General features: G+C 44.8%; 1 protein-coding gene across 2 annotated transcripts in view; it reads left to right on the top strand.

The window, feature by feature from the left end:
* LOC115104405 (raftlin-like) overlaps positions 1-11,926 on the top strand; it is a 71,660-nt gene that overhangs the window by 37,029 nt on the left and 22,705 nt on the right. The window contains exons 4-6 of one of the 2 annotated variants that reach the window (XM_029625839.2): positions 2,728-2,836; positions 4,442-4,904; positions 7,549-7,752. In XM_029625839.2, coding sequence (XP_029481699.1) covers positions 2,728-2,836; positions 4,442-4,904; positions 7,549-7,752 — 776 coding nt within the window. Of the gene's footprint in view, positions 1-2,727; positions 2,837-4,438; positions 4,905-7,548; positions 7,753-11,926 lie in introns of both variants that reach the window. The other variant, XM_029625832.2, reaches the window with a different exon arrangement.

Below are 11,926 nucleotides of genomic sequence, written 5' to 3'. Positions count from 1 at the left end.
AGCAGGAGTTAGAAAGAGGAAAGGGCTGCCATCCTTTGATGGCTCCGGCCAAACCGTCCTGCTTTATCACAGCGTCTGTCACCGTGGAGACGGCTGCTCGCATCAGCACCAGCCCGTGGGAGGAAGGGGGTATACATTTTTTTTTCTTTATCAACCAGGTAGCATCTTCCTTTCCTATTCCCTTGTCAGTCCCTTGAATCAGGGAGCGAAAACTGCAGATGACAGCGCAACCATTCATCACTCTTCCAAAGCAAACAGACCCAAAAGTGTCTTCTTCGCTCTGCAGTGCGCTATGCGTCAGCTTGAGACAGACAGAAGGAGAGACAGACAGAGGGGGAGAGATGTGTGTGTGTGTGTGTGAGAGAGAGAGAGATGGAACAGGGACCAGAACAAGAACAGCAGCTAGGCTATGCTTAGCAACAGCTGGATGTGCTGTGTTTAGTATGCACACCATGTCTCTTTGGATACAATCCCAGCCAATTTTCTACAGTATTAGCCTCAATTGTAAAGCATCAGTGAACAAGGATATAGCTGCACAGTAGTGTGACATTGCAGAAGCTTCTAGAGCCAGGAATTACACAGGGGCAGGTTGCTTATATAGAGCTGGGAGCCAGTATTGTTCATGTTAAACACTCACCTGGAACTACTATTCGGTTCAAGATAAACTCTCAAACTTTTGTATAATTTCAGCCGGTAGTTTTGAAAGTGGCGCTCACGAGCCAAAAGTGGTCCCCTTTATTTGTGTACTATGTCATCAAATTGTGTACTACAGTACGTCATTCATTTTGTATGCTATTTTATGTCCTGCAATTGTTTGTTTTTTTGCAATGCCATGTTTTCAATCCAATTTGTACCATACGTTCCGAATTTGTTATGCTTAAGATCCTGGAGTGCATCTTTAAGTAGGCCATAACTTTAAACGCCTGTTTTCTCTGACTGTGATTTGTCGCCGGTGACCGTGGTAACCTGCTCAAATCTTACGGAACAGAGAGAATGGATAGGACCATTTTAATTTTCAAATGTCAACTGTCAAATTTCCCAATGTTCAATTTGGTTGCAGCGTAGCCGGGTTACAGTTCAGCAGGAAGTGTCTGATGGGATATATTCATCATCTATTGGATAATTGTAGAATTCACATGCGCTCGGGGAGAGAGCTGTACGGACCAGAAACCATTAGAGTGCATTCGTCCAATGAAATTATTCATGACATTAGAAAAGATGTGCTCTATTATTAAAGGCCAGGGATGAAAGATTGCTAATCACAGGTTCGATGGTGGATCCTAACCGAGCCGTTGTCATGGAGATTGTGGTTTTTGAATTGCAATTTTGGCGCCCAATGTGGGGGCTTCTGGGTTTAAAGCTACATTCTGGGATTCAACAAACTTACAACACCGCCACCATATCAAGAATTAAAATAACCATCCCCATATTCCAAATCCCAGACTGTGCCTTTAATACACCCTGTGGTCCGGGACACAGAACCTAGAACGGTTGAACCTGACTGACAGTGCAGCTGAATAGATAGCAGCAGCAGCAGTCTGCATAGAGAGTGGGAAGTCCGGCAGACGTACACCCAGGAGGAGGCTGCAGTCAGGCCAGCTGCAGGCTGGAGCCAGGCATGCGTTTGACACTTACTCTAGCCACATGTGGCCTGGTGGTTGACAGCAGAGCTGTGGGGTTGAATGCAAGTTACCTGTTTCACACCGAGAAAATGGACTGCAGGTGATTTTTTTATAAAGAAGTCCGTGCCTCTAGGGAGGCGATGGGAGACATTTTGAATGTACTTTTCTCCCATTTGTCCTTTATGGATTTGAGCCCTCCTCAGGTTTACAGATCCAATCTGCTTTTCATGATTTCCAATAACAGAACGTGGAAAAACGAACAGCAAGAATTCAGTGGTTTTCCTTTTATGTTGAGGCTTCACGGAACTGTGCAATTCACAGCAAGTTTTCAAAAACCTCTACCTGATTCAGAGCATCCAATGTGCAGATTTTCCTTGACACAGTTTGCCACTGACATTTGATCTGGGATAAGTTGAATAATGATGGGGGACTGGCGTGACAGTGACGTCTGAATTCTGTAGGGTTGTTGTTGAATGTGAGAGATGACTCCGGTTCCCGCTGTGTTGTGAAGTCCATGTGACAGAGAGAGCGAGCTAGGTCTGGGCTGCATGTGATAATGTTTAAAGTCTCATTACACACACACACACACACACACACACACGCTGTGGCGGGGGTGGAAGGGCCCCATCCGTGTTGTCAACAGGATGAGAGGTGAAGCAGAGCGATGGAAGCTGGGGCATTGGCCTCCCCCAGGGCTAACTGTAGGATTTCCTCCAGAGAAAATAGAAAAATACATATAAATAGATTCCATCCACCCACAATACTGATAAGTGGAAAAACAAGACCAGATTTTTATTTCATTGAGTTTCCTATCGCACCCTAATGTGCCCCTTTCAATCCTGATTTGTGTCTACGTTAAGTGCTTATTTTTTTGTCACACAGGCCAACAATTACATTAACATGGCTCATATGTGATTTATTAATATGGATGTGCATACATTCTTTGCATAAATCCATAAATACTTAATTTCCAAGGATTTCAATGTGCAACCATTTCAGATATGTATTACTGAATGTGGTATATGTCTGTATCTTGTAAGACTGAAATGACTGTGGCTGAAATGTGTTGCTCCTCTCTCTCCTGCTGTGCGGGCTGCTACTGCAGGTTGGAGAAGAGCCAGTCGAGTTGTGCTCCCTACCGTCTGCAGCTGGAGCAGTGTCTGTCTACCGACCAGGTGCCCACCCCTGAGCTCATCCAGGGCTATGTCAAGAAGGTGAGCCTCAGATAAGGCCCTGTTATACCATTGAGACGAGCTGAGCCACGCCAAGCTGTACTGAGCTGGCCAGGTTAGTGGTTAGGCATCCACAACTGTGCTGGAAAGGACATCGATGTGAACGAAAATGTTAAGTCGGCACAGTTTTGTTCAGGTGGCAGGATAGCGTGAAAAGGGTATAGTGGACTCAGATCACGGACACAACTGACCAGCCTATAGGTCCTAAAGACTTTGTGGGCAAAAACATATTTGTTGTCTTTATCTTGACTTGCTTTCCACAGCCAGTAGACGAGACGGCCCTTAGTTTTAAAACATTGGTGAGTGGAAATGGGTTATCAGTTCAGCCGGCCAGTCGTCTGAGGACCAGAGTTTCATTCGGACCTTCAAACTCTCGGCTCCTGGAGCACTCGCTCTAATATCTGGAAAATAGGAAATATGTAGCCTATGTAGAACTGGAATGTGAAAGTCTTTACAGAGGCCTGCTCTCATTCTCAAGCAAGCTGATGGCCATGACCATATCATATTAGGAGATATCACAGACGTCTATTAAAAGCAGAGAGACTTGTCATTATAAATAGCAATGAAACAGAAACCGGACGTTTACCTGTTTCTCTGACCTGAGCACGTGCAATACACAGTAGTGTGATTTTCCATTCAATGCGGACCATTTCAAAGGCTATCCATTACCTTCACACCTGAGTTAACACACACACACACACAACAGTAGAAATGATCCCTCTCCCTCATTGACTGGCAACGTTACCCTCAAATGAGATAAAATATTTTTCTTTTCATCTTGGCAATTCCATTTTGCAATTTGGCTGGGAATAAAAATGTGCAAGTGCTGAGCGACCGAGCGTTCGATAGATATTAAACAATCTAGCTAGGAAACGATGTGACTGTTTTACAATTTAATTTCATAGAGGATAACCTGTGATATGGCACCCATGCTGATTTGATTTGGAATCTCCTGGTCCCCGGCTGCAGATAGCAGAAAGTACAGCCTCTGGCTGTATCTTGTGACAGAATGTGAATGGAGAATGGCATCATTAACACTGCTTGACAGTTAACATTTCAATTTCATTTTGATGGAAAATCCCAATATTGACATAAAATGCCAGATGACAATGAAATGGGAAAAGCAATGCTTGATTTGGGATGCAGTCCTGCCAGGGCTGGAGCCATTGCAATTCAATTTGAATGGCTGATGCTGGGAAGAGGGGTGGAGGGAGGGGGAGTGGCTCTATAATTATATGCTAATACCAGGTATGTAAACAGTTCCCCTGGAATCCATTTGGTTGATAAAATAGGGAGTAAATTAGGGAAATTCAGGGGGAAAAATAGCCATGGTAATGGTATAACTTAACAATGTGGGCTTATGTTCTAGATTGTGTTTCAAGGTTATCACACATTTTTTAGAAAGTCCATTGAGCACTAGCTAAAACGTTGATCTTGCTCATGATTAGCCAACATGAGCTTAAATGACAGTCCATCATAAACAGAGCATACAGTATGAATGGTTGGTATTATTAAATAGTATTTGTAAAAGTCAGGTCGTCCACCGATCTCTCTAAGGCGGTTGTTTGCTATCTGTCTCTCCAGCAGATCCAGGAGGCTGCAGACCAGGGGGTCATGTTTGTGGGCTTCATCCAGGAGCCGTGTGGGGTACGAGGTACCCAGACCAGAGAACCAGAGACGCCCTCCCTCTCCCTCCACTCCAGCCCCAGTTCCGTGCTAGGCTCCCTGAGCAGCCGGAGCCCCACTAGCCCCAGGACCAATGGAGAACCAGGAGCCCAGGAGCAGGCGATGGACACTGGGGGCGGTGAGGACCAAGGCGCCTTATGTAAGGGTGGGGAGGACCAGACTAGGGACACGGGGGGGAGTGAGACTGCTGTCGGGGAAAGCAACCATGATGGAAGATCCTCTCTTCCCATAACACCATCCACAGAGAGCGAGCAAGATCATGATCAGGATGTTATAGTGGAAGACACACTGACACACAACAATAACAAGACAAACTTTGTGGAACTGAAGGAGAAACCAAGCCGTCACACTCAGAGAGCCAGTGGTGAGTATTGTCAGATTTCCCATTCGTTACTATGTAATTGGATTCATATACAGTATGCCAGGCAAGATTCAACTTGAAACAGCATAAATGGTTCTTCAATTTCCTCACACTGTGGTGCAGCATAAAGTGGGATTCAATTAGCATATTTCAGCATCTTAGAATACCAGATGGACAGCTCTTCTCTCTCACACACATTCTCTTTCAAACCCAGTTGGAAAACGTGGTCATAAAATGTGCATGTGTGTTGAATACACCCCTCTGTGCGTGTGTGTATGTGTGTTGAATGCACCCCTCTGTGCATGTGTGTTGAATGCTCCCCTCTCTCTGTGTGTGTGTGTGTGTGTGTGTGTGTGTGTGTGTGTGTGTGTGTGTGTGTGTGTGTGTGTGTGTGTGTGTGTGTGTGTGTGTGTGTGTGTGTGTGTGTGTGTGTGTGTGTGTGTGTGCGTGCGTGTTGAATGCACCCCTGTGTATGTGTGCTCCCACACATGTTTGGCTCCCTGTAGACACAGCACCCTGGTCCGTCTGGACGTCCCTCCAGTGTGTATTGCAGTGAGATAATCCCCCACCCCCCACCCACCTCATTCAGCCTCCTCCCTCATCCCCAAACCTCCACAGTCCACACCACCACCACAGCATAGCCAGCATGGTGTGTGACCATGTGCCAAGTGCCCTTGTCCTCTTCGCTAATGCTCTCACTGCTGAAATTGACTCAAAGTCTCAGTTCTGGGTGGCTTTGCCCCTATAATCCTCCTGACTTCTGATTCTGGAGGTGTACAGTAAACAACAGCAGAATAGGGAACAGGGTCACAAGCCAACAGTCAGAAGTGAAACTGGGACCTGAAACTGACATGCTCTAAAATGATTGGTTATAGAAACTAGTGCTGAGAACATTTCTGTGGGATCACAGGTGTGAGAGGAGGAAGTGATGGTATATAAAAAGACAGACTGGACAAACATCACAATGGTCACTCACACACATCATTATTGGTGTTATCTCCTTCCACTCTTCAACTAAAAATCATGTTGCAGAGAAAGCTGTCCGGGGACTGTTAGTCCTGATTAAATCAGTGTTGAGGAGGGTGGATTAGCAGAACAGATGCTGTCATGTTCAACAGTGGTTCTGCACAGTACACATTATCAGTTAGGATTATGGGCCTGACCTTGTCACTTGGACAGGCATCCATCAGGCCAGACTTTTAAAGGGACCCATTTGGAATGTTGTAATTGCGTTCAGGCGCTCGTTTACTCGTTAGTCGTCAGTTTTCTCAAATGATTGGACCACACAAGGTATCGTCTCATAGCAGGCCTGTCATCTGATATTTTCCATGTGACTGTGGCCTGGCAGGTCTCAATAGCCAATACACCCTACTGTGTGTTATCGCCATCCAATTCTCAGGGCAAGCAAGGGCGACCATAAATTATTTGTTTAACTCTGAGGCCCCTGATGCTAAAATTGCCGAGTCAGTTGCGTTACGAGTCCCTGGATTATCTTCAACTCCAGGTTATACCTCTACCGTAATTTACGTTTAACCCTTTGCATACAAAGCTAGCAATCAAATGGAAATAGCGTATGCCACAAATTGTTCTAAGTGTTGTTATAAAATGTATGTTATACATTTTACCACGATTATCTCATCTTTAAATGCGTTCCCGTTGAGCTGTCTGGTTTAATCAGGTGCATTAGTGCCAGGTCTCTGTCAGCATAAATGATAAACGGTCTGTGACACATTGCAGACGCAGAGCATTTAGTGGGATGGTGAAGCTAGCAGTCCCTCAGAACCGCTGGCCTTGAACGAGTAAACATCAACTTTAATATTATGTGAAAGCCTCATTTAAATTCACTCTTTTTGGTGGGAAACAAACAGAAAAATGAAGATTAGTGGAGCGACTTTGTTGTAATGACTTGGCTTGGTTTTCAATAAGTTTGTAGTTCCTCCAACGTATGCAGGGAGAGTTGTGATGCATTTTTGTCATTCAGTTGTGATTCTGTAGCTTTGAAGAGTGGAAAATTACAATATTTTGGGAATTAGGTGGCCAGCTGTCACATCAGTCAGACATGGCAGAAAGGAAATGGTTATAAATGATTCATTCTTCCTGGGTGTCTGACTGAATGACTGACAGAAAACCAGAGCAACTGAACCATGGTCCCCTCTGATGTACTGTGTGTGTGTGTGTGTGTGTGTGTGTGTGTGTGTGTGTGTGTGTGTGTGTGTGTGTGTGTGTGTGTGTGTGTCTTTTGTGAGTCTTCGTGTGTGTGGGAGTCTAACACATTCTGGCCCTCCGTCTGGTTCACATGGGGATGGCAGATATTAGCATTAAAAAGAGAAGATTATGCCACACATGATTTAAATAGCTGCTGCCAAAACAAAAGTCCATTCAAATGTGTATGCATGGGTCCATATTAAAGGAGGACCATTTCAATTGAGGCACAAGCCTTTGGTAGGGGATTGTGGGAAAATTATGAGTCAACTCTGTTATGTGTTATTAATCACCTCCGTTGTGGGGTATGAGTCAACTCTGTTGTGTGTCATAAATCACCTCTGTACGGGGTATCAACTCTGTCACATTATAAATCACTGTTGCGTGGCATGTTTTATGTCAGCACAATCTATAGCGATGGAGATGGAGTGTTCTGTGTTCTCAGGGGTAGAGCTGCTAGCCCTGTTCAACCACCCAACTGACCGTGAGGGCCAACTGAAGTACTACACTGGGAAGGTACCGCTGAGGGTTCAACTCCGTGACGAGGGGGTCAAAGGGGTGGAGGCCAACTGGCTGGATCACATGACTCAGCACTTCAACAATGGGGCCTCACTCGTTGATGGATACTTCCACCTGGGCAACGACAACGGTAAACAAACCATCCAACGTCCACGAAATGTTTTTACACACAGTACTTTTTAATGTAGCATCTGTTCTGCTGTGGTATAGTACTAGCAAAGTAATTGGCCTCTTCACAATTTCTCAGTACTTATTTCATCTGTCTGGCAAACCTCTTATTTTGTTCCACATTAGTAAATCATGTAAAAGATAAATAATAATAAGACAAAGGAAATGATGACTTAGCTATTGCCAAAATATCCTGTCCCCTTTTCAAACTGTTCAGTCTGTGCTGTTGTTGTTCTGGTAGTGCGCTGTGCTACTCGTCTACTGCACATTGCACTCAATATCTAGACCCCGGGGCATGACACTTAATTCTGATGGTGAAGAAAACCCTCAACCTGAGTAAATAAGAGTCATAATTCATTCATCTCCTAAAGTGAAGGCATCAGCGCCTCTGAAACACAGATAATTAACCTGATGGCAATTGAGTGCCTCCTTGCATATTTCATCTCTTTAGAATGGGGTAATGAACCGCGTTATTATAATTCCTTATTTTCTATTAGGTTATTCTATGTGTGGTTAAGATATGTGTGGTTAAGATATGTGTGGTTAAGATATGTGTGGTTAAGATATGTGTGGTTAAGATATGTGTGGTTAAGATATGTGTGGTTAAGATATGTGTGGTTAAGATATGTGTGGTTAAGATATGTGTGGTTAAGATATGTGTGGTTAAGATATGTGTGGTTATTCTATGTGTGGTTAAGATATGTGTGGTTAAGATATGTGTGGTTAAGATATGTGTGGTTAAGATATGTGTGGTTAAGATATGTGTGGTTAAGATATGTGTGGTTAAGATATGTGTGGTTAAGATATGCATCTTACATTACAGCATGAGTGTATTATAAAAATACATATTGGCTAAGCCGTGTTCTGTATTGATCTGGAAATGTCAGCTCCCTATCAGAAGTAGCCTGTCAAGTATACTGTATCGGGAACAGCATGTCAATGCATGCCTGCCAAACCCTTTTCAAACAGACAAGTTTGTCGTGTCGAGATGAACGTTGTGTTTGTGTGACCCTCTTGGGAACTGTGCAATGGTAGGATATCAAAGCCAAGACAACATCACGTGTTTGTTCCTAATTACATCAAACGGAGGAGCGTCTGGCTTTAACAAGCCTGAGAACCCATCGAATCTAGTACCTCTTTGAGATCCATGTGTGAATACATTAGAGCCTGAGAACCCATGGCCGTGCAGACGAATCTAGCACCTCTTTGAGATCCATGTGTGAATACATTAGAGCCTGAGAACCCATGGCCGTGCAGACGAATCTAGCACCTCTTTGAGATCCATGTGTGAATACATTAGAGCCTGAGAACCCATGGCCGTGCAGACGAATCTAGCACCTCTTTGAGATCCATGTGTGAATACATTAGAGCCTGAGAACCCATGGCCGTGCAGACAATCTAGCACCTCTTTGAGATCCATGTGTGAATACATTAGAGCCTGAGAACCCATGGCCGTGCAGACGAATCTAGCACCTCTTTGAGATCCATGTGTGAATACATTAGCCTGAGAACCCATGGCCGTGCAGACGAATCTAGCACCTCTTTGAGATCCATGTGTGAATACATTAGAGCCTGAGAACCCATGGCCGTGCAGACGAATCTAGCACCTCTTTGAGATCCATGTGTGAATACATTAGAGCCTGAGAACCCATGGCCGTGCAGACGAATCTAGCACCTCTTTGAGATCCATGTGTGAATACATTAGAGCCTGAGAACCCATGGCCGTGCAGACGAATCTAGCACCTCTTTGAGATCCATGTGTGAATACATTAGAGCCTGAGAACCCATGGCCGTGCAGACGAATCTAGCACCTCTTTGAGATCCATGTGTGAATACATTAGAGCCTGAGAACCCATGGCCGTGCAGACGAATCTAGCACCTCTTTGAGATCCATGTGTGAATACATTAGCCTGAGAACCCATGGCCGTGCAGACAGAATCTAGCACCTCTTTGAGATCCATGTGTGAATACATTAGAGCCTGAGAACCCATGGCCGTGCAGACGAATCTAGCACCTCTTTGAGATCCATGTGTGAATACATTAGAGCCTGAGAACCCATGGCCGTGCAGACGAATCTAGCACCTCTTTGAGATCCATGTGTGAATACATTAGAGCCTGAGAACCCATGGCCGTGCAGACGAATCTAGCACCTCTTTGAGATCCATGTGTGAATACATTAGAGCCTGAGAACCCATGGCCGTGCAGACGAATCTAGCACCTCTTTGAGATCCATGTGTGAATACATTAGAGCCTGAGAAGAAACTCTTCTCCCTGGCGCTTGAGACCATCTCCTCTCTGTAAACATCAAGGGCATCCTGGGACGGGAAGCAGCACAATAAAAGATTGTAGCGTGTCAGTGGTGATGACACTCGGTTTGATTGGAGATTACAATGACAGTCACAGCAGAGCACCAGAAGTGCAAAATAAGTGTCTCTGATTGTCATCGTGTCCTCTGTCTCGGATGTTGTGCAATACAACTGTACTATAATGCTCTGCATGGTCCTGTTATTTCTTGTTTCCTGAAAGTGGTCTTGTTGTTGAGCTCTTCCTCTGAACTGTTTGGTAGTGCATCTACTTCCCCAATATCCTCCCAATTTACATGATATCATAGGCCTACCAAAGTAACAATCCTAAAACAAGCCAAGCAAATGTGGTTACCGGTAGGCAGTTACCCCTTTTACGTTCTCTTTGAAAACAGAATTAACAATGATAATAACTATGTATGTCCCTGTACCTTCTAGTTACAGAGGAATCATCTCTCTGCAATGTAAAGTTTCCCTCCATTGTTCTGAACTTGTTTCGCTGTTGTTTACTCCTACAGTCCTACGCCTCTTCGAATACATATTCATGACTTCCCCCTGCTCGGCTGGCCTTTTTGCTAAACCCGGCGCTACCTCCCGACTGTGGCTAGCTGTCGACAGCCTGCCTGGTATGGTCCAGGGGAATACCACACATGCTGTCTCTCCTCCTGCTCTTCTGCCCTCGCCCCTGAAGAGATGGGTTTCCATGGTGAAGCTCACTGAGGAGGCAGGGAGGTGGGGGGGGGATAAGTCCTGTTTAATATCCCGGCGTGGCTAGGTGGGATGGAGGCGGGAGACTGGTGGGTGTGGGTTCAGAGAGACCTCGCCGGCACGGAGGGTCAGATATTAATTTGTTATTGAATTAGCAGATCGTGGCACTGGTAGGCGGCTCCTGTGTAATGTTAATGGCCCCGCCACCCTGCGGCGTCATGAGAGGGGCATTAAAGATTGATATCAGGCCCAGCGTGTCACAGTGCCCATGCCGCCCTAAGGCACGGCTGGAGTTCTGAGGGGGAGCGATTTGTTTACTGGTGAATTGACACTAATGGTGTTGGTGGGGAGTTTTTCTTTGTTACACTTAGCTTATGCTATCTCCGCCGTGACAATGAGGATTTGTAGCTGGCGCTGTGAAACATTTGAGCTATTCATATGCATGGCAGCTAGCATAGTGCTTAGCTTTCTATATTCAGGCACAGCCGGTAGAGAGAGAGAGAGTTCCCCAGAATGAAATTCCAATAAGGTATTACTTCACAGTGAACAGAATTGAGGAAAGTTGTGCTGGCAATTTTTATGGCCAAAGATTGGTTGTGCAATAGGGCTTGAAGGCGTGTGTGTGTGTGCGTGTGTGTGTGTGCGTGCGCGCGCGTGTGTGTGTACGCGTGTGCATGACTGTGAGCAGTGGTGCAAAAAGTACCCAATTGTCATACTTGAGTAAAAATAAAGATACCTTAATAGAAAATGACTGAAGTTAAAGTCAACCAGTAAAATCCTACTTGAGAAAAAGTAATTTTGAATGTCCGGAAAAATGTAGAAAAAAAAATCTTTTAAATTGTATTTTAGAATGTAGTGGAGTAAAAGTTGTAAAAAATTGAAATAGTCATGTACAGATACCCCACTTAAGTAGTACTTTAAAGTATTTTTACTTAGGTACTTTACACCACTGACTGTGTGTGATTTTGGATGAACATACCTTTGTGTAAGGCAGGGTACAGTATTCATGTAATATTCCTTAAAACCCTAGCTATAACCAGAAGTCTGCCCGGTAAGCACAGGTTTGTGGCCCCTAGCCTCCAAACCTTTGGCTTATAGGAGGAAAGCCTTGGCCAATCCACACTT

This window comes from Oncorhynchus nerka, linkage group LG3 (genome assembly GCF_034236695.1).
Source record: "Oncorhynchus nerka isolate Pitt River linkage group LG3, Oner_Uvic_2.0, whole genome shotgun sequence".
NCBI classification, from domain to species: domain Eukaryota; kingdom Metazoa; phylum Chordata; class Actinopteri; order Salmoniformes; family Salmonidae; genus Oncorhynchus; species Oncorhynchus nerka.
The sequence above is the reverse complement of the archived record's forward strand: the minus strand, read 5'-3'. Positions and strand labels throughout refer to the sequence as shown.